At 41.9% G+C, this 26,394-nt stretch overlaps 1 protein-coding gene across 7 annotated transcripts in view; it reads left to right on the top strand.

Annotated features, from left to right (window-relative positions):
• DIP2C (disco interacting protein 2 homolog C) overlaps positions 1-26,394 on the top strand; it is a 290,921-nt gene that overhangs the window by 193,386 nt on the left and 71,141 nt on the right. For all 7 annotated transcript variants that reach the window (XM_083579226.1, XM_083579223.1, XM_083579224.1 and 4 more), the window contains 6 exons: positions 386-595; positions 13,972-14,103; positions 14,772-14,891; positions 15,259-15,456; positions 18,390-18,481; positions 22,377-22,487. In XM_083579226.1, coding sequence (XP_083435352.1) covers positions 386-595; positions 13,972-14,103; positions 14,772-14,891; positions 15,259-15,456; positions 18,390-18,481; positions 22,377-22,487 — 863 coding nt within the window. The remainder of the gene's footprint in view (positions 1-385; positions 596-13,971; positions 14,104-14,771; positions 14,892-15,258; positions 15,457-18,389; positions 18,482-22,376; positions 22,488-26,394) is intronic.

Raw genomic sequence — 26,394 nt, forward strand, 5'->3', positions numbered from 1 at the left:
CTCTCCAATTATACTTCGGCCAGCCTTGTGGCCTCCCCGCCCGCCTGCCCCCCCAAAAATATGACTACTTTTGAAAGTAAAGTGTACTTCTTGGGTAGAGAAACACTTGTGCTTCAGATGACTAAAAGGGTAAACATAGCCTTATTTTGACAGATCTTCCTCTCTGTCAATTCTCCAGTATTCGTCTTCTTCTAACAAAACACATAGTGAAACGTGTTGCATGAAACTATGACTATGTTCAATTCAACTGTCTATACTACTGCTTTCAATTTATCACGGTTTTTTGTTTGGGGGGGGGAGAACTACTGTGCCTCAGACTGTGCCACTTTGTCTCCATGTTCATTGTCTTCCCATTAAAGCTTTTGTCACCTTTTTGCAATCTTAGATACCTCATCTGGTTCAGAAGACGAAGGCTCTGTACAGGGCGATTCACAGGGAACTCCAACGTCAAGCCAAGGGAGTATAAATATGGAACACTGGATCAGCCAAGCCATCCATGGCTCTACCACATCTACAACATCTTCATCTTCAACGCAAAGTGGCGGCAGCGGCGCTGCACATAGGCTAGCTGATGTAATGGCGCAAACGCATATAGGTGTGTTTACTTCCTGTTTTATCTCTCTTTCCTTTTCCCCTGCACATACAGTGTATATCCTTTGGACTTCAGAATGTCCTGGATTTCTTTGAAATGTTTTCTACCATTTATTGAAACAAGTGAAAGTCATTTTGTGTATGTTTCCCATCAGCTCTTCTGTTGTTGTTTTCTTTTAAAAAAAGAAAATCCTCTGGTAGTGTTAATTGGATGATACACTTTCAGAATTCAGAGAACGAGTGAGATAATAACTTTCTTAGGACCAAGCAAGGTTTACCATGGTGTTTGTAAGCTTTTGGAATACACAGAACACTTCCTCCTACTGGATATTCAAGGGTGAACATGGGAATATATATCTCTCTCTTTCTGAGCAAGCACATGGTATTAAGTATCTGTGAGCAGACTGTTGTTTTAGTCAAGATTGTAATGGAGGATGTTTGGGGGAAGAATGTGGCAGGATTTCTTTTTATGTTCTTAAATTCTGTTCATGTGGCTAGCCGCGTCGAATGACCATGCATAGGAGGGGCAGAATGGGATCTGGGTGGCAGATCCTGCTCCATCGTCTGCATGGTAAGGTGTGTTCACATGAATGGGCCATACAAACATATAAGCTTTTTGCTTGCAGTTGGGCCCCCTGCAAATGCAGGTTTTGTGTTGATGTGGAGAATCCTGTATCTGTATAGTCTGTTCAAATAACCAAATGATAGGAGCAGGATGTGCCAGTGGCTATCCCACTCTGCCCTCTTGCTTGAGATTTGTGACTGTACATGGGTGATCATCTGAGTGGAGCTAGACCTACAAATCAGCACCTAGTTCATTAAAGGCAAGTGTCATCAATACCCATGAGATTTACTTGTAAGTAAGCATTCCAGCCTAATCCTAAACACATTTACATGGAAGTAAATCTCACTTTTTTCCTATAGGATTTACTCTTTAGGTAATAAAGGGGGAGATGTCAGCAACGGTCTCTGAGGGTGCAACCTAATGCAATTTATTCTTGATGATTTGTATTTGGTTCTATACATTTGAATTTGGTCCTATGCATTTCTGTGATTTACTTAAAATATGGCTTACTCTTAAGCCATTACAGCTTTAAGTGGCCTAGAATTTCGCCTTGTATTGAGGCTTCACTAAGAAGCGATGGGGGTGGTTCTGAAAATACAAAAGCTTTCTCAGTGACCTTTTTTTTTTGTTTTTAGCCCTTTTAACCAGGATATGAGAAAAAGAAGACAAGGCGACAAGGCCCTTACGGCTTCCATAAGTGTGTAAAAGAGAGGATTTGGGCAGGTGTAGCTTGCCATAATGAAATCCTCTCTTCTACACAGCTATTGGGATGCGGGTGGCGCTGTGTGTTAAACCACAGAGCCTAGGACTTGCCGATCAGAAGGTCGGCGGTTCGAATCCGTGCAGCGGGGTGAGCTCCCGTTGCTCGGTCCCTGCACCTGCCAACCTAGCAAGTCGAAAGCACGCCATAAGTGCAAGTAGATAAATAGGTACCGCTCCGGCGGGAAGGTAAACGGCGTTTCCGTGTGCTGCTCTGGTTCACCAGAAGCGGCTTAGTCATGCTGGCCACATGACCCAGAAGCTGTACGCCGGCTCCCTCGGCCAATAAAGCGAGATGAGCACCGCAACCCCAGAGTCGGCCATGACTGGACCTAATGGTCAGGGGTCCCTTTACCTTTACCTTTACACAGCTATTAAGGCTGCAGGAGCCCCCTCCTCTTTTATGTTTGAGTTGTAAGAAGAGAGGTGAAAGTTAATTTAGGCACGGAAGGTACAGAGTTAGTATGAACTGAACTGGATGATATTCCAGTGTTTTGAGTGCTACATCTTGAACTTCTGTTCCTTCTCTTTTTCCTGGGAAGTCCGGAAGACTCTTCCCCCTACTTTGGTCATCAAGCTGTTCAGCTAATTTGATACCTACATTTGGCCCTTGTAAAACGTAAGCCTTCAGTCCTGTGCATGCTTACTTGGGAGCAAGCCACACCAACTCTCCAGAGTTTACTTCTCCCGTATGTAAGCCTGGGTCTTTAGTGTGTCTGGCTTGGCATTCTTGTGTTGTATGTACCGAACATTACATAGCATGGAGACAGTTCATGTTCTGTGGAAGAGAAGAGGGGCGCGAACTGTCCTTCCTCCCTCCCTTAATTCTAGAGAGTGAAACCAAGACTAATAATAATTTAAGATGCAATCCTAAAGCCTCTCACCTTGGTGTAAGCTCCAGTGAATTCAGTATGACATGGTTAGGCTTGCAAGTAGCCTTTCTAGAAGTAGTGTAGGAAAACCTGAATTAGCTTATGCCATGCCTGAGGACTGAAATAAGGAGCCGGAAACAAACCAACAAAAAACATTTTGGATTCTCCGAATTTGAAGTGCTTCCTTTGCAACCTTTTAAAAAAGTCCTTAATTGTATTGGACAATTGGCAAATGTCCTTATTGGGCTGCAATCCTATGCACATTTTCCTGTGAGTATGCACCACTGAGCACAATGGGATTTACCTTTAAGTGGGTATGTATAGGATTGCCCTATTAATCTCTCTACAATATTAATCTTGTTCTACTTCGCAACTTTTCCCCATTCTTAAGTAAATGCTACATTCCTTAGATGTACCTCTCAACCTGAAGCTTATCTCTGCTCTCTAAAATATTTTTCAGGAGCCTCTTAGGTTCTCTACAGGTGATTGTCCCTATTTGGAATTCCTCTGTGATTTCCTCTCGGAATACAGGAGGAAGTTATGACGAATTAAATTTCATCCCATTTCCGAAAGGTTGCATTAGTCACAGTGTCTGAATGTTGCATTTAAATATATCTTTATAAAAATAATGTGGCATGCTGTTAATTTTAGACTTGGCGCAGTAACTCTTGCTATTTCTTTTCTTGTATATGTTTGTTGGTGTTGGGGGAAAGATGTTATTCTCAAGAGACTGATGCCTGAATTCATAGTTCCCCAGAGTGTAGAGACCCTAGAAAGTTGGGTAGTGGGTCAAATTCTGAACTCCTTTGCACCCTGAATGAAGAGCACTGGTTGTGATTAGAACCTACACACATTACACCTGTGAATGCCGGTCCTTCTTATGCAATAGGGGAGGGGGGAGATAGCACAGGCTGGGTTCATGTATAGGTGCATAGCTGTCAACTTTCAGATTTGAAAATAAGAGATCAGCAGCCTCGAAAATAAGGGATCAGCAGCCTCACCTGTCCCGGGTACAGTCTACGGGATATCTAACAATCCGGGATAGCAGCGGGAAGCAGCGGGAAATCACGCTGGAATAAGGGAATTTCCCGCAAAAAAAGGGAAGGTTGACAGCTATGTACAGGTGCCATTCAAGGCAGGTGTGCACACGCATGACAGAGTGCACATAAGCCTAATATAGGTTCTTCCAACCGACCCTTTCTACCAGGAGACTGTGTGAGCCAACTGGGAGCCTATAGATTCTTAAATGCATTTACTAAGAATATTTATAGGCTGGGTTTTTTAACCCCATAAATGGATAGAAGCAAACAAGTGGTTGATAAAGTGAATACAAAACCCAGTAGGGCCAGAAAAACCATACCTGATCCCATATGGGTCTGCCGAATCAAGTAATTTCCAGAGAACAGGGGCCACAACTGAGAAAGGCCTTTCGTCTGTTTCTTCCATTTTTTTAAAAAAACGTAGGAAGCTCCCTTAGATTGAGTCAGTCCATTGTCCCAGCTAGCTCAGTCCTGTCTTCATCAGTAGTGGGTGAACCTCAAACTTGCAGGATCTACTTTGCTTTTTCCCATGCACAAGTTAAGGTGAGCGCATGGCAAATGTGTCCAGGAAACAAGATATTTATTCCGTCTCCCACAATCCCACCCACTCCATACTTGGAATTATAGAATTGTAGAGTTGGAAGGGACCCCAGAGGGTCATGTAGTCCAACCCCCTGCAATGCAGGAATCTCAAGTAAAGCATCCATGACAGATGGCAATTCAGTCTGTGCTTAAAAAAACACTTAGATGAAGCAGAGTCCACCAGCTCCTGTTCCACTGTTGAACCGTTCTTACTGTCAGAAAGTTCTTCCTGATGTTTAGTCGGAATCTCCTTTCTTGTAGCTTGAATCCATTGGTTCAAGTCCTCCAGAGCAGGAGCAAAGAAACCTGCTCCATCTTCAAGATGACAACCCTTTAGAGATTTGAAGACGGCTTTTCTCCCCAGTTTGGGTGACTGCTCAGGCTTTCAGTCTTCATTGTGGAGATTTCTCCAGACAGCAAGCATAACACACGATGGGCTTGTCATGTGAAACACGCTTTCACTGTCTGAATGCATAGACTGATCCTATTGGCACTTTGTATAGAGGAGTCAAGTCACTAGTTCCCTTTGAAAACAACAACCCCAGACTGTGAAAGGAATCCGAGGACCAGATTGGTACCAGACACGTCTGTAGTTTTGACTTGAAGTTCAATTCCAGCTTCTTAATTAGATGGGAGACAGGTGCTCAGAGCGACCTCTCTCTTCATGATGGGAATGCAAGACGGGTCTCCTTAAATGCTTGTTAGCAGGTAGCGAATGGGAGTAAGCTGCTTTCAAGTTTCTCTCCCAGAGCAGAGAAATTGTACAAGCCTACATTTTTTATTTCATTTTTTGAAAAATGGAATAGAAAGTCTGACTTTAATAGGTCCAATGGTAGTTCTTTCTCTTATTATAAAGAAGAGAGATTCCTGCAGACTGTGTTCCTGCCCACAAGGTAGAATTTTAAAGAAAAGCAGTCCAGTAATCGGAGTGCTTCATTCATGCCCTAAAAATAGGACAGCACACTGGGGCAATCTCCCCTTCCCAGCACCGTTACTCAGAAATAACAATGTACTTTTGATGACGCCGAAATACAAATTCCCATGTTTCCCTTTGGAAAACACCCTCTGTAAATTACTCTGACTGTGGGAGACGTGGTATTATGACAAACTGCTGCATTCTGAAAGTGCTAATTGTGACAAATATGAATTTTTCAAAGGCAGCACTCAATACCTCTGGCTGTGAAGAATGGAAAAATTCCATTCTGAACTCAGTAGGGATCAAGGTCCAAGGTGAAATCTTTACCCTCTTGTTCAGATGCTAAAGAACCCCCAAGGAAGTGTATCGAACGGGTATGGGGGACCATAACAGGAAATATAACTGGGTTTCAAAGTAACCACAAACTTGCCCAAGGGTTGTCCAGACCTTTTATGCAGTGCTATTTATTTGAATTGTGGTTTGTTGACTTACGCAGGTGTCCATAAATGCAGCAGGTGTAAATTGTCGTTGCAATTGGAAATGAAGGGGGCATCCTAGACAAAAACTGATTCTGCCTTTCTCTTTTGGGGCAGAGAGACTGGACATCCCAGTGCATAGCAACTCAGAAGTCAGCCCCACTGAATTCAGTGAGACTTGCTGTCAGGAAAGTGTGCATTGCTTTATAGCTTTGGAATAGCCCTCTTGGGGTGTAACACATGTGAAGAGGCCAAGTATAAAGAAAATGGCAGCAGGAGGCCCATGTTTATCCCTGCCCCGTCACATGGCTCATATTGCTCCCCACCATTGCCATGTTGGACACGACTTCCGAAGCAGGAAGCCTGCATGATTAAGAAGCCTAAATGGCCAGGATTCTAGGCTCCCTAGGTAGAGCAATGCGGGAGGCAGTGGAAGACAGGAGTGCCTGGCGTGCTCTGGTCCATGGGGTCACGAAGAGTCAGACACGACTAAACAACAACAACAAGGTAGAGCAAGCACCCTGCTTCAGAGGTTATGCCCAGCATAGATGTGGGTGGGAATAGCTGCACACCTATGGGGACAGAGCTCAATGTGAGGAACTGCAGCCTTTTTGATCATGCTTCCCCTCTTCAGGCAAGTAATGGCCTGATGAGGTCTAATGTTAACCCTTATTGATAAGCACAGAAGAAGAGTCCTGCTGAGACCTTGGCTTATCTTGTCCAGCATCTTGTTCTCAAAGTGGCCAGCCATATGGGAAATCTGTAAGCAGGGCATGAGTGCAACAGCACTCTCCTCGATTGTGCTTCTCAGTAACTGGTAGCCAGAGACATCCTGCTTCTGAAACAGAAGGTATTGACATTGAAGACAACCGTGCATGTCTTTTTTGTGTGAACCATTGGGACTGTTATTATTGGGATCTTGTGTGCTAAGTCCATCTCATTCATGCTCAAGTACTGTTTTAACTTTGCTGAAGCATCCTCAGGATGGTCCCACATTTTCTTACATTGACAGCAAGTTCTCATGCCTCCATGCACCGCAATTAAATTGAGGGGAACTGCTTCTAGGTAATTACTAGAGCTCAGTTCTGTTTGACCAATATTACATCCTCCATGTAGTACAGAGAGTAGTTCAGCAATTGTCGTTGGCAGCGAATTTCCATTTGCAAGTTAACCTTTGAAATCCTTTGAAACAGATGCATAATGTTCCAAACAGAAATTAAAACAGAATTAGCAGAGAATTATTGGAACAAGTTGCCAGGCCCAACTTCCATGCATGGTAGTTGCATAAGCTTCGATGTACAATTTGTCAAAAATACCATGTGTCAAAGTATTGCTGTGGTGTCCCATATTTTTAGTCCTTTAAAATGAAAGTCAACACTAAAACTCCTAAACATGCTAGTACTAAGATTCCCTTACATAAGAAGCCTCAGTCGTGCCTTAAATCAATACATACATTGGACTCACTAAGATTATATCAAGGCTATTGAGCAAGAGTAGGATAAAACTCTTCTCTCACCCTCTGGGGCTTCTTCAATGACCGTATCAAATTCTAACCAAGGTAGTGGGACAACATAGTTTTCATGTCATCCTTGTTTTGCTTTATTTGTATTGCTCATGCACATGCTGGAAAGGCAAAGGACCAGTGCCAAACTGCCTTTTGAGGGTGGTCTTTCAATAAGCACATTATTTTGCCACATTATTCTTGTTTCCCAGCGCCACTTATCTTGTACCACCCAAGCTCTCTACCTCTTACTACTGGGTGGTGCCCACTGTACACACCTTGGTCTGGAGACTGGGAATAGTGGTGGGATTTGCTGTACAAATGAAAGAGTGCAGGCTGATTAAAAAACAGAAGACATGGTCAAAAACACAGAAGTTGAAGCCAGTTAATGGGAATGGTTGGAATTTTAACAGAGCAACGAAGGTAACGCTTTTGGTAGTTAGTGACCATTGGAAAAGCAAAAGTATGGAAGTGCCATTGCATAAAGAAAGAAAGTATTGGATGACCAAACCTTGTTTCTTTAAATGAGCTAATTTTAGACTGCGAGTAATGCTTTGTTCTAGTAACTGGAATTAAAAAGGGAATTCCCAGTTCCCAGCAGTGTTTATTTTTGGTAATGGAAAGGTGGCTACGCTCGTCAAAGAATTGTAGAGCTGGCAGACACCAGAACACCTTTTGGCTGGCTCAGAAGTTGGCTGGATTCTTACTTTATTTTTTTCATGAGCAAAATGGTTGAATCGTGTAACTCCACTGAAGGTGGGAACTCTGTCCTATGAATTGAGGACAACTTCTTCTTCTTTATCCCCCCCCCCCCAAATTGATCATTTGAATAAAATGACATTTAAATAATTCACCATTCCCAGTGGACTAACTATTCTCCTATATGAGTATTTTTAGTTGCCAATTACTGTGGTGAATTTATTGTATCTAAATACAATATACCCCTATTTTGGCCCAGTTGCTGCTGCACCACACTTCTCCTAATCTGCTCACCTAAAGTACCTGCCATGTGGCAAATTAATAATCTTTCTTCATCCTCCCCCTTGCATCACTCAGGCCTGACATGAAATGAGAGCCTGATTGGCAACCAAACAGAAGCAAGATGCAATTGAAGTATTTTAATTTAATTCTGCAGCGAATTGTAACTTATTCGCCTAGTAAAATGATGCAGACCATTTTGATCCGGTGGCAGAAATATCTGTAGTTCTTGTTGGAGAGCAGCTGTTTGAACTTGGTGGCTTACAGATTGAATTTATTGAAAGGGACCGGGATATGGGGCAATGCAAATGAATATGCTTGTGAAGGGAAGATGTACTTTGAAGTCTTACAGCTGTCACTGTTCCTATATTTATCATCAACATATGTTGATCAGAGTCATTTTTCTTCTGAAACAACTTAATTTTACTTAATGGGCCTGCTGAGTTCTCGTAGCGGAGGTTGAGTCCTCAGCATAGCTTGGCGGCTACCCTCTCTAAATGACTTTTATTTTGGATCTGGTATGTCATCTTAAAGCCATTTAGGCAGTGCATACATTTACAGAGTTAATTTTCTCTTTCCGATATGCAAAACATGCAATGCACAATTTCAGTGACAGACGCAATATGCAAAATGCATTCTCGCCCACCACCACATGTTTTGTGTAGTTCAAGAATTACAGTGAACAGGTGCAGATGGGGAAGTTTGCATTCGGTATTCCTTCTGCTGTTCAGAAGCTTGACCCTTGCAAAAAGTCATAGTTCAGAAGGAGGGATGAGTTCCAGTCATTCTTCCACCTACATCATGGTTGACGGTGGCACTGAACCACTTGGCTAACTTCATCACTTCTTCCAAGCTTTGTAGCTGGTTACCCTGCCAACAAACTGCTACTAAGGAATGGTTTCGAGTGGACGTCCCTCTTGTTCATCTTACCATGGATTGGGAAGAACAGAAGGCAATTCCACATAGCTTTTTATAGACAGCATGATCCGTGCCTGCAGCGTTTAATTTTATTTTATTTTAAAGTAAGATACTCTCCTTCCTAGAAGTAAAGTTGGAGCAAACTGTGCAGACAACCTTCTAAGCAATTTCTTATAAGATAAGCAGATCTAGTTGCTCCCACCTTTCAGTGTTTTTAGCCAATGAGTGAAGTCTGATTGACAAGTGCATTGTTTTGACTATAAGAATCGTTTTCTAGCCTTTAGAATTTCCATAGATCCAGAGACCTGCTAAATACTGAAAAGAGGCTTAGACATGTCCAGGGGATGCTGGTCCATTTGGGTGAATGGGGCACTGCCCCACTTAGCTCAGCCTACCTGCAGCCTGCCCCCTACCTGCCTTCTTACAAATAGTCCAAGGGGTATCACTGGCACTCAGTTTTCTGCCTAGCCTTTTGCTTTGCCAGTTGCAATGGGCACATGCCACCTCTGGACATGTTTCCTTCTATGCACGAGCTGAAGTCCTGGTACTCGTTAAGAATTCGCTGTATAGTTAACTCGCAGTACAGTAGTATATAGGTCTACTCAGAAGGAAATCTCTCTGTGTTTAATGGGGCTTAGTCCCAGGTAAGAAAGCACAGGGTTGCAGCCTGGGCTTCCTTGTGAGGAAGCTGGGGGGAAGGTTCACGGTGAAGGGATCATTATCAGTACAGAACTGAGCAGAACTAAAATAGAAGCAGCTTGCATCCTGAGACAAACGGATGCCAGCAAAAACTTGGTTTAAAGTTATTTTATAAAAGGGGGGCGGTATAAATTCAAATAATAATTTTGACACAATCAAATTGTAAATTAGAGTGTGTGTGTGTGTGTGTGTGTGTGTGTAGCGTTAAAAAATCTTGGTGGTTACCTCAGTGATTTTGCTGTTGGGGCAGAACACTGGAAAATAGGAGAAGGCTTTATTTTGTTTTATTTTTTTAACTGAGCAATTTGGGGGAAAAATACTGACTGTGCCTACTAGGCATAATGACTACTCTCTAGGTTCACAGCTGGAGGCAGCAGTGCTTCTGAATACCTGTTGCTTGAAACCACAGGAGGGTAAAGTGCTTTAATCCTGTTTGCTGGTTTCCCATAGGATTCTGGCCTGATCATATTTTTTTTTAATGGAAGCAAATTGTTCTGCTTTCCACAGACCCCCTTACTCCTAGTGACTACAGGGTTATGACAACTCCTCTTAGGAATCAGTCCCCTGTGCATATTAACCCAAACTCAGTCCGCAGAGCATGTCTAAGCTCACCGTTGAACACCATTGGAACTTCTGCATCTAAAACTCAGGCCAGGTTAAAACTGGTTGAAGCTCTGGAACTGTATTAATGCGGGTGGTGGGAAATGAGCAAATCAACGATGAAGTAATTGAGTTTAAAATGTGAAATTCCACGGGCTTAGGGTATTTTCTTTCTTTCTTTTCCCATCAAGGTTGGCAAACAGTTTTTAGCTTGTTTGTTTTCTGAGAGATGTACAAGTTCAGAATACTTTTTAGTCCACAAAAGCTTATGCCATAATAGATATGTTAGTTTTTATGATATCACAAGACGTATTTTCTAGTACCTTACATCATGTGTGCCTTTGGGGGGGGGAGAGAAGGGACACATATTTTGGGAATTGTATCTGGACCCCCAACCACCTTAATCTGGCTTTGGCATAGTTTATTATTCTTCACAAACCTGGGAGTTAAAGAGCAATTCATCATCAGTGTACAAAGGCAATTGTCGCTGTACATAAATAGCTGAAGCTCACACACTTGCAGGAAAATATTTCAGGTATCTTGTACAGTCCTTCCATTCATGTGCACTTTGAAGTGCTCCTCATGTTTTTGAATCAAGCTACTCTTCTTCCAAAGATGGCTCTTAAAGATTGTAACAAGAAATAACTCGGAAATAACCTCAAATAGGTATTCAGGCTAAATGCACCCACTCATGATGCAAAGGATGATTGTGGAATCTTCCTCCAGTTGATTCCACTCTAGCTATTTTCTCAGTAGGCACCTGTTGGCAGGACATTTACCATCTTGCCCTGTTACATCTGAGTTCACCTCTGTGTGAATTGTGTTGGATCTATTGACATGGATGCCTTGGAATATATTGTACTGAGTGGGCAGACATGTCTTAATCCCATGATTTTTGCCTCATTGCTTTGAATGTTTATATCTTGCCTCTCCTTTGGTATTCTCTAGGCAGCCAACCAAACAAAAATTGCACAAAGCAATTGGAAGTGAGAAACCCATGCCAAATAATTATAGGAATCATAATGTGGTTGAAGAAAAGAACGATTGCTTGTTTTATGTGTTGTTGTCCCCACCGCCCATGATCTGGGTCACCAGCAAGGCTGGCAAAGGGAGGGAGTGGTGTGATTAGCTTGAGCTAGAGATGGTTTTCCTGCAACCACTTGATACCTTTGAGCGCTGACGTCTTGAATCTATAGATAATGGAGCATGTATTCCTTTTTAGAAATCTATGCCTTGGTTAAACTCAATGGCAATTATTCCTAATGGTTTCAGTATGGCTTAGGGGCACGGCACCATTCCTTCTTGATGGGATGGCACTTTTGATCACTTAGCCTTCTGAATAGGAAACTTGTTTAAGCATGAGATGGTGTCGCTTCCTGCCTCCTGTAGCTACGCACGATTCAAAAAAAGACTGCGCAGAGAGTGAGTGCAAGCCGAAAAGCGGCCGAGGGGAAAAAATAAATTGGGAAAGCAATGGTGGGTTACTGAGCTGTGAAAGGAGAGGATTAGCTTGCGAATTGTTTAACAAACGTCACAAGGCAGGTCACTCACCAAGTCATGCTGGCTTCTGGAAATGCAGCCTGTGCTGTTGAGAAAGAATCAAAATAGCAACTGCGTCTAAAAATAGGCTAGTGGCGAGCCTGATGCTCTTGGTCCACACAATTCGTTAGAAGTCGCACACCTGTAGGACGCTGGCAAAAGTCGTGGGATCATCGAGTTGGAAGGCACCTCACAAAGGTCCTCTAGTCCAACCCCCTGCAATGCAGGAATCTCAACTAAAGTGTACATCCTGAAGAAACCAGAGGCCTTTCTCCTGGGCATGGTCGGCCAATTGGTGCCAAAGAAGGATAGAACTTTTTTTATGTACGCTACAACAGCAGCAAGAATACTCATCGCAAAGTATTGGAAGACACAAGATTTACCCACCCTGGAAGAATGGCAGATGAAAGTGATAGACTATATGGAACTGGTGGAAATGACTGGCAGAATCCGAGACCAGGGAGAGGAGTCGGTGGAAGAAGATTGGAAGAAATTCAAAGACTATTTACAGAAACATTGCAAGATTAATGAATGTTAAAATGAAGTCGGATTGAAATGAAGCGGCCTTAGCAACAAGGTCAATAAGAATATGTAAAAATGGATTGATAACGGATGAAAATATAAAGTTACAATATGTTGAGATATAGAATTAAGATAAAAAGAAAGAGGGTAAGGATTTGCTGAATTAACCATGTGAACGGGAATACAAAAAAGGGAGGTGTGAGGAGGTCGGGGAAATAAGTAAACGAAATCTAAGATATGAAAAGATTGATTTGTTTTTAACTATTTTCTATTTATTTTTTCTGTATTTTGTATTTTTTTATGTATTTTTGTACTTTTTGTATTTTTCTTTTTTTCTTTTTTTGTAACTTTCTTCTTTCTGTAAAACTTTAATAAATATCTTTAAAAAAAAAAGTGTACAGATGACCAAGTCTGTTCATGTTGTTGTACCTAGCCTAACACATTTTTTTATTTAAAATGAAATCAAACTGTGAAACTATGGCTGCAATATTACTGAATGCCGTGGGCTGTCAACCTGCCCTTGTTCGTATGGAAGTGAGCCCCAGTGATTCCAGCAGAACGTACTCCTAAGTAGGAGGAGGAGAAAGTAGGAACTTACTCCTATGTGTGCCTAGAAATTAGAGTCTTAAGCTGACACAAAAAGTATTACTCAGTAAAATGTAAGAACAAGAGTCTTCTGTCACCTTAAGTACTTAACCAGTACTATGGCACATGGACCAGAGTCCACACCATCAGATGTGCATTCAGTTGTTGTGTTACTCTGAACACATCTCCTCTGACCACCACCACTGGGTCATACCACAAACTCTTTTTGCAACTACCCTTGGTTTCAGAAGCTGTTTGCCATGTAATAGACCTTTTTTAAAAACAACAACAACAGTATATTAATGTTTTACTTTTAGATGGCTGGTTCTCTCCTATACCCCATCTTCTTCCAGTCTAACAAATAACTAATGCATCTTAAAGTATGGGTACCTGAAATTATTTTTAGTTTAATGTTTATCCCGTTTTCAATTCGAGGAACGTTCTACTTTTTCGTGGCTATAGACTCTTGTGCAGACTCTTGAGTGCATAACTTGTGCACCATGAGCAGGAGAGTTCTGTTGCTCTCAGGTCTTGCTTGTGGGATTCCCAGAGGCGTCCGGTTGTCCACTGGGAGAACGGAAGAGACTAGATTGGCCTTTGGTACAATCTATCTGGGCTCTCCTTGCATTCTTATGTGCTTTAAGTGAGACTATTTTCATCTGAATTCCTGAAACTTTGGTTCTAAGTTAAATGCAAAAGTGTATTAACGGCAACAGCATGTTACAAAAGTGTTAAGTTTATAGAACGAATGTTTGGATTGTGTAGTAAGACAACTTCACTCAAAAGTATGTGAAGAGATTATTAAAAGGTTTGAATTTATTTCTGCAGAAAACCATTCCGCACCTCCAGATGTTACCACTTACACCTCAGAACACTCAATACAAGTAGAAAGACCACAAGGTTCAACATCGAGGGTGGCACCAAAATATGGAAATGCTGAACTTATGGAAACTGGCGATGGTAATTATGGCTTGGAAAAATGATGTAGGAGTGCATGAACCACAGGAGGGAATGTTTGGCTAAATAGGCCATTTAAGGAGAATATTTCCCCCCCCCCAAAAAAAAGTTTGGGTGAGTTCACATTTCTGCCAAGAAGATGACCAGGAAAGAGAAGAAAGTGTGAAATGTCTGTGTTCGGCATGTTTTTAGGTACTGGAAGGAGAACCCCAGAGACATGAAAAAACTCAGGAAAAGAACAAGTTGTTTCATAAGAGTACCCACTATAGCTAGTTAGTGAAATTGCTTACTTGTTAGAGGTGTTGGAATTTTCTTCCTGGACCAATTAACAGGATTTTTAAAAAGGCAGACAGTACCTATATACCTAAATCCAAAGTAGGTTCTTATCTACACTGGGAGGCATATATGATTTTAGATGTCCAGTGACAGTGGACCTTGGCTCGACCACTCTTGTAACCCATGACCAGCAGTTCCCAGGTATAAAGGTCATGGCAGCAAAAAGGCTATTTGCCATTTTGCACAGATACTGCTCATCTTGGAACTTTGTCCAGTCCATAGGTAACAAGCTGCCTATTTGAATTTGCCTTCAGGTTGATATGCTTTTCTCCTCTGCTTGGAACTGGAAGGCATGCGTACTGCTTGAAAACTTATGTCAATTTTCTTTTCTGCAGGAGTTCCAGTAAGCAGCAGAGTGTCGGCAAAAATTCAGCAGTTGGTCAACACCTTAAAACGACCCAAACGGCCCCCATTACGAGAGTTCTTTGTAGATGACTTTGAAGAATTATTAGAAGGTAAAATAGTTTGACTCCCCTGACCAAGTTTTTTGTACTGGGTTTGTAAAAGTACTGTTCATTTTTTGTGTGCTTGGAGAAATGTTTTACAGCAAGTGAGCTTGGATTCTGAACTCAGATTTTAATTGCACAAACTGGTTTTTTATGCATTTGATCTGCCAGCCTGGTGTGTGTGTTTGAGAAAGGAGCAGTGTGGTTACAGGGTAGGATATGGGAGGTGTACAGAAGAAGATCAGAAACCAGGGTAGAGTTGTTTCACATTGCATGTACATCATTTGATTTCTCAAAAGCAGATGTTGACTTATCAATAGGCATAATAAAGCATGGCATTAAGAAACATGAAGTAACGCTCTCTTACAACTGTAAGTTCAACAGCCAGACCCAAACCAACCAAAGCCAGAGGGAGCGCAGATGTTGGCGATGCGTGGAGAACAGCTGGGCGTGGTTACGAATTGGCCTCCATCTCTTGAAGCGGCATTGCAACGATGGGGAACCATTTCCCCAAAAGCTCCTTGTCTAACCACTATGGACACCAATGGAAAACCACTATATATTCTCACTTACGGTCAGCAACCTTTTGAATTTCCTTGCAACTCCCCATTCCCCAAGTTAAGAAAATAGAACTCTGTGTTTTCGTCTTTGATCATTACGAAATATGCATCTAATACTTCCTTAGGTCCTTAATATATATATATATATATATATATATATATATATATATATATATATATATATGATCATAACATAACATAACTATTGTGGGTTTTTTTGAGGCTATGTACTTATACATTTATCTGAGGGAGTAGAGCTGATGGGAAAGTATGTAGCTCATTGGAGGGGGGGCATACTTTGACTTTGTGAAGCCCTATGCTGGATCCAGAACTCCCCACTTAACAGGTTTGCTAGTTGCAAGGATTGGGGAGTGGGGTGGGGTAGAATCTCCTTGATAGATTCTGGAGATCCTGTGTCAATTGGCGTTAAAGCACAGGGCTAGGATATTAGTCTGATTCCTTATAGAGATGTCCTTATTAATATCAAAGATTGGCTGGTTTTCTTTCGGTGGATTTTATTGAAATGCAAGTTACCCTGCAAAGACTTCCCATGCCTGAAGATGTGCAAAAGTCTTGAGTGTTGTGAGTGAAATTATTGATATAAAAATTCAAATTTCAAACCATTGCAAGGGTTCAAGAAGCAGTGAGTCATATGCACTGCATACTCTTCACACAATGTGTTTGCATACGCATACCAGCACAGAAATAATTAGTGAGACTAATGTGCACAGTATCCCTGAAGTAATTCCTTCTGCCTTTACTCAAATGTACAATTATCTGTCTGAAATACATACTCCGTAGCCGCCTGTGCAGTTAGTTTTGCAGAGGCTTCTATGGACCTCAGCGCAGGACATTTTGCTTGTACAGTGTGAGTTGGGCTACTCTCGGGCCCATACTGTTGGCACTTGGTAGCAGGGGCCAATCCTCACCCAAGCCATGTCCTCTTCTGGGCGTGGCAACCTGGTTGTTCCTTATTTAATGCTAGTGGAATTGGAACCCATGTCACAAGAGTCAAAAGATGCAGACCATATCAATAAGCTGTTGTGTTTGTTGTGATACTGAAAAAAAAAACATTGACGATTATTTGCAGCTGTCTTTTGGCAAACGTGGAACTGCTGTACATAGGTTTGGTAAGAGTATTCTGGTTTGCTGTGGCTGAGTTGGTGCCGTGTGGTGGTGACAATCCTACTGTACATTATACGGAAGCTAATTTTGTAGTTTGCTTTTCTGCTGGCACACCTGTCTGCCCACAAGCGCTACTCGGGCAGCCTTTACACTTAACACATTTGTGATAAGGCACTAGTGAGGAAATGACCTGGCCAGAAGGCTTTGTGCCAAATGATGCAAAAGCACCTTAGTCAACCTCTGCTTTTTAAGAAGTCTAGCAGACTTAACAGTTTGAAAGTAGGGTTACGTGGGATCAGATGAAAAACAGTATGTTCCCCCTATATACATACTAGGGATGGGGCCTGCTCTCTTCAGGCAAATGATGCCAAGAGCAAGCTTGGGTTTTCAGAACTCACTGAATTGCATCTTAAGAGCTAGTAATGTGCAAGCATGCTATCACTTTGCTTGGCTCTGCTAAGAGAAAGTGTGAAACTTCCTTAGGCCGCAGTGCTTATGTAGAAGAAGGGCTGAAGCTCCATGGCTGAATTCCTGGCAGTCTGCTGCCAGCCAGTGTGGGCAGTACTGAGCTGCCTGGACCCAATAGTCTGACATGGTATACGGCAGCTCCCAATGTTTCTAAATGCCCATAAATTCCAATTAAAATTACTAAAAGTTGCTTAGAGCCAGTCTAGACATTTTGAAAAAGAACATGTTGACAACTCAAATGGGATATCTTTTGTTTGAGGTACACTACATAGGGAACACACATGTAGAAAACAAGCATCTAAAGGACACGGCTCCCTAATATTTATCGGAGGAGGTCCTAGACTATCTGCCCACCTTGTTCTGAAGCAAGTACTTGTACCAAAACTGTTTTGTGTAAAGAGCTTTGTCTCTCTTGAGATGGGTTCGCCTCAGGTGCATTTCTGTTTCCTCATGCTGTACATGCAATTTAATTCAGTAAAGTTGATAGGAACTCAACATTTCTTCTTCCCTAAATTCTGCTTGCAAATGTTTGGTTTTATTTATTTAGTTTTGAAGCATTCCATTGTTAACCTTCTGTAGCCATAGGCTTCATCGTGAAAGGCACCGCTTGGAAACAATCACAGTTTGGTGTGGAAAGATTTTGGCATTTTGTAGGAAGTGGAAATAACCTGTATGAATGTTCTCAGTAGGCTTAATGACATTGATCCAGACTAAAGGTGACTAATGCCTTGGTTATGGCCGCAATTGAATCTGGGCCAAACGTTGCTACCTCTTGAACTTGTATTGGCACAGCCACAGAAGAACATTTTCCTCTACGCAAGCCATGCTCTTACCCAATTTTCAGAACAGCTTGCTCAGGAAAAATCCCCATTAATTTTGCCCTTCATAAGTAGCCACGATACCGCTTGCCAATAGGAAAGCGGCTGAGAACAAAATAATTAACTGGGCCAGGCACACTGAAACTGAACTGACTCCCTTGTGCTGACAAGACAGCAGTTGCATAGTTCTCCCACTTTCAGCTCCATAATATAAATGGAAGTTTCCACTTGGCTATAAAATTAAATTGAATTACAATTAAAATGGTAGTGAAGTTATGGTTCACCAGTTTCCATCTTCTCAGCTTGTTCTATACCTGTCCTCTTTACTATCAAGTTTAGCTTGAAGATTGGAGTGATCATGCTGTGATATTATAGCAGGAAGTACAGTGTTTGTGGTATGTTGCACATTTCTCCGTTGGAGAACAATAAAGGCTTTCGGCAAATGGGTGCACAAGGTGTGTTTTGAATCATTTTGGAATGAAACTGTACAGCCCCATCCTAATGGGAATACTTACACACAGTTGTTTTGTGAATAGGCAAACTGTGGACCCGTAGTATGAAAGTCGCATACAACATACTACATAAGTTGGGCACGAAGCAAGAACCAATGGTGCGGCCAGGAGACAGGGTAAGTGCCTGTGCTTTCATTGCAAGCCTTAATAGTATGTCACGTTTGACATCAAAGACACATGGAGGTGAAAGCTATGTATTTGAGTTGGGGTACATAGTGAATTTTCTAACCTTGGAACAGATCAGTCAACTGTCCATGTTTTAGTTCTGTGTCACACGTCTAAACGATCGTGTCCTATTGCTCACTAATGGTTGGCTGGAAATTTACCTCAGAAGTCTATTTATGGTCAGAAAAAAATTCCTTTCTCTCTTTTCTCTCAAACAAGCTACTCTGTGACACAAAGGCTTCCCTATATGAAGAGTGTTTATCATGCGGATGAAATTAATTTTGGTAATGGGGCTGTGTGTATTGGAGACCCTGAAACAATGAGGGCCTTGTGAAGAGACCAGGCTTGAACCAAGGAATGCTGCTAGATAATTAATAAGATACTTAGCAAAACTGGTTAAAGAAACAAAATCCTACTTGAAAGTAGGGAAAGTTGGCATAAGAGCATAGCTACTTTGGGGTTGGGGGTGCCAGGAGATGCGTTTTATAACTTTTAGGCCTGTCTTCATCATTTCTGTTCAACTCTACAATGACTGGGTAGGTCACAGTCCACAGTATCTAATGCGGAATCCACTGATTGCTACTGGATTTCACCTCCCATCAGCATAGGCTGTGGTCAGGAAATGTGGGAGCTTAACCTAAACAACTTCTAGTAGTCTCCATGTTGGCTACTGAGTTCCAGAGCTTCTCTCAGGAATGTGAACCACACACTTGCCTCAGTTCAAAAATAAAATAAAATATGGGGACAGTTTTCCATGTTTCCCTAATGCTGCGGGGAGGCATATACTCTGCACACAACATGCCTCTTTAAAATTTCCTTTAGGACCCCCCCCTTTAGGATCTTCTTCATGGAAATCCTTTTCTTAATACATAATCTTCAGATTCCTTACATTTCCCTGCTTCAATGCAAAAGCAAACAAACGTGTCTGCATTATTAAATAAAATATGTGGGGTGGGGGGACATTTTGCACATTTCCCTTGATTTTGCATATTGTGATGCGAGCGCACTTTTTGTATAATGTTGCCAGCTAGGCTCGTACGCTGCACTTACTTCCTTTTAGCAAAAGTCTCTGATATACCCATACAATAAATACCCAGTCTCCCCCCGCCCAATAAAACAGCGAGTTGATCCTGAAAAACCAAGAGGCTCACTTGAAGACAGTTGAACTCACAATATCCCTGTCTAAAGTCCATTTTTGCCTGTTTCTGCTAAATACTTGTAAGATTTTGCTTCCTTCAAGTGAGTTTCCACTGCCCCTGTATTGCCAACTTGATTTTCTCTCAATTTATACTCACTGCTCATTTGCCTGTCATTGACTGACCTCAGCATCCAATATTTGCTTTCCGTTTTCCCACGTGACACCAGCTCTGCTGTTTGCTTCCTATCCCTTGCTAGTGTCTGTCACTGTTTTAGTTTCCATCTCCTGCAGATTCCTGAAGGCTTCTGTGCATGAACTGCCACACACACACACACACACACACACATCCCGTGTCAGTGCCAAAATTGGACCAGTCGTCAGACACATTCGAAGCTGCTCCTATACATCTGCGCACACACGGATACAGACAATTCTCTTATCCTATGTGTATCATCCTGATGGGAAAAGCTACTTATGGCAATAAATTCAAAGTAAAAAAAAATACTGTAGGGGAAATAGTACTGAGAGGTACTCTCTGCATTGGTTGCCTTTGAGGAGCTTGTAGTTTATGATGGTAGTGCCAATTTTTGGGTTTTTTAAGGAGTTCTGCAGGTAGCTGCCCTGATCACATCAAGCCTAGGGCAAAATATGAAAGCACGTCCTCCCGGGATCTCCAAAGTCTCACTTCCTGTGCATAAGAAGCCTTAAGTCTCTGTACAGCTGTTTCTTCAGCCCAAATTTGCACAAGAACGCTCATTACTCCGTGTAGAAAATTATCTGTTACTGAACGTGCTTATTTTTTAAAAAAGCCCCTGTTTCCTGTAGGTTGGGGCAAGCTGCCTTCTAAATAGGAAAAACAACAAAAACACCCGCATACATTCAAAGCAAGCGACTAACAGCAATATGCTAAATTTCTGTGCACACAGAGTCCCTGCCTCCCAGCTTGAGAGCATTTTTCTAAATGGCTCCATTCAACAAAGCTGGAACATTGGTGGTACTGCTAAGCTTTCGTTGATGGAAGTTGGGCAAGTGACTGGCATTGTGCAAAGAGAGCCCTCCCAAAATAGTGAAAGGAACAGTTTTAAGCTCTGAGGAGTCTCCTTAATCCCATTGGTTTTGCCCTTCCCCCTGTAGTCTCTTGCAACTTTATCCCCCCAGTTATGGCATAGGTACGGGGATTTTTCTTCCTCTTCTTCTACCCTTTAAGCTACTTAACTTCAGAATGCTGCCCTTGTACTTGACAAGTGGGCTGGTGGGGGGCTGGGGAAGCTGGTTCGAGCCCTACAGAAAATAAATTATTTCCTCATTTTTGTGTTCATAAGTAATCATAAAGAATTAAACTAAAGAGAACTGTGGGCAGATGTTGAATTTAAATCACTCTCTGCATTGGCATTTAGCCAAGACGGGTCTACAGAATCTTTCGTCTTGATTTATGACAGTGTTTAAGTCTCTAAGCCATAGCAGTAGTGGGCTGAAGCAGCTCCCAGAGAGGGTAAGACAAGGGAAGCCATGAACATGACAGCACAGCTAGGCTTTCCCCCGCTCTGTGCATTTCCTTTGATGAGGATTACCGGGAGTTAGAGTGAAACTGGATTTTTTTTTTTACTTCATTATATCCTGGGGACTAAGGGCAGGTTATAACATACATATACCAAAACATTCAAAGGTATCCAAAGTTCCCCTACTGATATAAATCTTGCTTTCATTTTACGGAATTTCCAAAACTAAATTTCCCACGCGTAGGCACCATCGCCCAGTTTGCATGATCTCTTGCTCCCCCACCTGCCTTTTTAAAGGCAATGATAATGGTGCCAAGACAGGCCATGCAGACTCCTTTCCTGAAATGCAGCTTTTTGTGCGTGGTGAAGACGAGGAGGTGGACAGCTTCAACATGCAAACATGTGTTAGTCCAGTGCATGCACCTGAGCCTTGGGCACTAAGAGGAAGGTCATGCAGCACATGTGGAGGAGCTCAGACTTTGTCAAGGCTCTGTCTGAAGTCAATGCCTTAACTACCATGCTGCCATTTTGAGAGCATCTCTTCACTACCCCTGGTCCCCAATGGAGACATCCAGAAAGGAGAGAGGGCAAAACTGTGAATGTAAATTGTAACTGGGAAAATGCTGGGGTGGTGGTGTGCGCGTTCCTTTTGCATGAGCTTGATTAGAAATGTGATTTTCAACAAAGAAATAGCATCCTTTGCGAGTCATTGTAGGCAGGCAGAGAGTCTATCGATTTGACCTTTGGCAAATGATCAAAATGAAAGCATAATGCAGGTATTAGTTGAAACCATAGTGGGTTTAAAACTAGATGCTTTCCCCCTTTCATTATTTTTGGAAGACGGTCTGTTGAAATGAGGGTGTGTGTATCTTCTATCTTGAGTTATATTATTGACCTTGAATGAAACTGTTTGGAAGCGTACCATCAGAGCAGTTTACACCTTTAAAGTATAGCTTATGCAACTAAGCCAAAGCTATCAAAGAAACGTTCTTGTTAGAAGAATTGGTTTGACTTTATGAAATCTCATCTCCTCTACCCTTCTCTCTTTGTGTTTCTGATATCGATCACTCTAGAGAGGCTTCCTCTCAAAAACTGAAACACCAAAGTGAAGTTGTGTGTCACACACATGAAATGTTTCTTGTGCATTATCTAAAGGTTGGAAAATGTGTTGGGAGTCTCTGCTTAATTCCCTTCCCTCCTCTTTTGCAGGTAGCACTAGTATTTCCCAATAATGACCCTGCTGCTTTTATGGTAGCATTTTATGGCTGCCTGCTTGCAGAAGTTGTCCCTGTACCTATTGAAGTGCCACTTACCAGAAAGGTAAGAGAAACGGTTTCTCGTTGTCTTTGTTACAATTGCTGTCAGAACAAATTGCCAAATGACATGCCCGTCTGAGTAGGTCATGCGTTTTGGGATAAAATGGAATCCTTATGTAACTTATTTTTTTTATGAAAGGTCACCCTCCTAAACATGCTCCAGTTATTCTTTCTTAGCTCTGCTGGGTGTCTTCTAGATTTTACATTTTGATTTTGGGTTGGAAGTGGCTGCAGGCTGTTGTGTGCAACAGATAACAAGAGTAAAGTGAGCATTGAAGACTTCCTTGGAGACACACAGATAGGAAAGGCAGCCGTGTTGACCCAAAAGAAAAAGTCTATAGTAGAGCCATAGGCTTATGATACCAAAATGTCCATATAACAAGCAAGCTTTCAGGTTGTCCAGTACGCTTCATCAGGCTGGCTGTTATGTGTGGACAGGGAGCAGCAGGAACTAGGTTGGTGTTAAAGCCATAAAATCTGCTGTGACAAGATGCAGTTTAGGAAGATGAAGCAGACTTACTAGATTAGGGTATTCTAGGGATGCTGGTATGAAGAAACCTACAATGACCGATTCCCCCATTTTTGAAAATACAAAATCTATTGCTAGATTTCCTATACCAAACCTCAAATTTTGCTTAAAAGTCAGGCTGCTGGAGAGTTCTAGAGAGCTTCACAGCTTGCTCACTACTTTTTGACCTGCTGTTTGGCAAATTAAAGTATTTCCTTACTGTTGGTTTTGGAGATTTCAATTGCAGAGAGTCTTCTTTCACTTCCGCAGTGCCCAGCATTCCACACCAGGACTAAATTTCCAAAATAATAAGGTGGTTTCTATGCACAGAAATAAAGGCTCCAGTTGCACATAGAATCATGAAAACAGGCTAAGAATCCTCTGCATGAAAGCTAAATTAGTTGAAATCCTGTTGGAGATGGATGACCTTAAACTAATGGCTGCAAAGTTCTATACTAATCCAAACGGAGCTAAGTTTACACTTGGGCTGAGAAGCTTTCAGCCTCTGCTCATACTATAGAGCTAAGAATCCAAAAGCCTGATTATTTTTAGTGTAAATCCAGAGATGTCTAAGCAATAGTTACAAGCTCCACTTGGGTTTCATATGAAAAATTAAGATTGTTGGGGTCTTGGACAGCACTCAAGCAATCATTGGAATCCTGCTAGTGGCACTTCATAGGACTTGGGGACTTGACAGAGTTAATTCAAACGGCATTAAAATAGTGGTGACAGGTCTAAGTGTTTGTTCAGTGTTTCATGGTTGTAGGTTGCTGGATTCGGATCTCATGATTGGCTTTGAGCAAGTGGTGCAAATGATGCTTTGGGGCAAAAAACATTTTCAAGTGTATTCATTCTTAGGAGGTATTGGGATTAGGCATCTGTGGCTATAGAGCATAACATCAAAACTCTTAGGTGGTGGAGAAAACTGCTTAACTCTTTCTTTGCCTCAGTCTCCTCTTATAATGGAAACTGTGCTCAACATGGCAGAGCAGGAGAAGGCATTATAGCCCAAGATAAGTAAAGAGGTCGAATGAGCACCTAGCTGTTCAAAATAAATTCAAGTCTTCAGGGCTGGGAGAATTATATTCATGAATACTAAAGAAACTTGTGGATGTGATAGCCAAGATACTGTCCATATGACTTCTCAGAGAACAGGTTAATTGCTGCAAGACTAGACATGGCTAAATGTTGTCCCCATCTGAAAAAGTGGGGGCCAGGCAGCTGCTGACTGTTGAGGCCAATGCTCAAAAAGATTTGGTGACAAATAAAAGAGCAGTCAATCTAAATAAATTTAGAAATAAACAGTCTAATTACAGAGAACCTGCCTGGGTCTCTTAAGAACAAAGCTTGCCAGACTAACCTTATCTCTAGTTACTGGCCTGGTAGAGGTATAATAATAATAATAATAATAATAATAATAATAATAATAATAATAATAATTATTATTATTATTATTTATTTGTACCCCGCCCACAGGTATGCTGTGGGTATAGCATTTCGGTAAAATATTCTACAAGGTCCCCCGCAATATTATTCTTGGCAGGCTGGTAAAAATGTTGACTGGCTGATGCTACTGATAGGTGGATTTGTAATTGGTTGATGGACCATTCCAGAAGATTGCTCATCAGTGGCTTTTTGTCACACTTCAGAGAAGTGGAAAACGGAAAAGTACATTGTTCTCTCGTGAGCCTGGTCTTAATATGTATTTTTTAATGAATAACTTGGATGAAGGAGTGGAGGGGATGCTCATCAGATTTACAGGTGGCACCAAACTGGGTGGCGTAGCTAATACATTAGAAGACAGAACCAGTATCCAAGATGATGTTGACAGGATGGAGAACTGGATCAAAAATAACCAAATGAGCTGAATAACTTAGGTAGGGAGAATCAGATGCACAAATGCAAGACGTGTGATGCACGGCTTGACAGCAGTATGTGCCAAAAAAAGAGAGATCAAGGCATTTTAGTTGACTTTGAGCTAAACATGAATCAGGAGTGTGATACAGAGGCTAAGAAGGCTAATGCAAATCTCTAGGTTGCCTCCACATAAATATAGCATCCGGATGGCAAGAACCATTGGTCTTATTGTATTCTGTTTTGGTCAGGCCTTACCCAGAGAACTGACCCCATTCTTGGCAGAAGTTATTGAAAAAATAAAAGGTGTCCCAATGGCAAGGGTTCTGGAGACCAAGTCCTATGAGGAAAGATTAATGGAGTTGGGTATGTTTAGCCTGGAGAAGAGACTGACTGCTAAGAATGAAAGCCCCATTCAGAAATTTGAAGGACCGTCACGTAGCAAATGGAGCATGCTGTCCAACTGTTCCCACTTCACTCCTGACATAAGCAGGATAAACAGACCTGGAAGCCTTAATTTCCCATTACTTCCAAACCTATGGTCTGTTGCTCTCTAATAAGCTGCAGTTATTAGCCAGCCCTAAGCCATGGCTCATTTTTGGCTTACCAATTGCAAATTGTTAAGGAGCAACGAGAAATGATCCTGGATTCGGGCATACCAAGGAAGCCATTGCTTCCTGTTTTGTTAATCCTGCTTACACCAAGGGAGAATCAAAGCACGAATGATGGGACAATGTGCACCAGCACTTTCCTATTTCATTGTTAACTGTGCTAGGCCAGGATTTTGGGCTTAATCTTAATGTATGAACACATCCATTGATTCATATTGCATTATATCAGCACTATTTTAATATCCAGGTTCTTTCCTTGCTTTTCTTATGTTGCAATTTATACTGACTAATGCTGAATTGTGAGGCCTACAGTGATAAAAAAAAAGAGTGTTTCAGTGTGAAGTTCTAGTTTCCTGTGCGTTGATGTGTGGGGTGAGAGGCAACCTGATGATTATGTGGCCCTGTAGGAAATTTACCATGAACACATGTACAGAGTTGGAGTGGGGTTGATGAAACTTAACTGGGTCAGAATAACTTGCTTTTGCTGGGGTGGGGAGAGTCCTCCAATGGGCTCAGGTGTTTTTTAAGGTACAGATGGACTCTTCTGACTCATGCTGGTCTTTTCACATGCATGTTTACGGTTGCTAGATTCATCATAGCTTTGGGATCAGGGTCTTATAGTATTACGCAGAAGGAGAATTTCTACAAGGATGTTTCTTTAGGCATTGCTGCAAAATGACAGGTGAAACAGCACCTTCCAGACTTTCGTCTCTTCTCTTCCTTCCCCCACCCCCTCCAATATAGTATGCATGTCCTCTGTTCTGTATTTGAGAACTGGCCCCCCAAGATTGTCATTGGGTTCTCCTTTGTGGAAAACTGAAAAGGCAGCTGAACAAAAAAGTGCCATAATCATTCTGTGTCTTATTCTAGCCTGGTCTGTTGAAATTTTTCAAAAAGTAACTGGAAGACTTTAGACAGTTGGCTTAAACCTTGCCAAG

Source organism: Podarcis filfolensis (assembly GCF_964270895.1).
Source record: "Podarcis filfolensis genome assembly, chromosome: 12".
Taxonomy (NCBI): Eukaryota; Metazoa; Chordata; class Lepidosauria; order Squamata; family Lacertidae; genus Podarcis; species Podarcis filfolensis.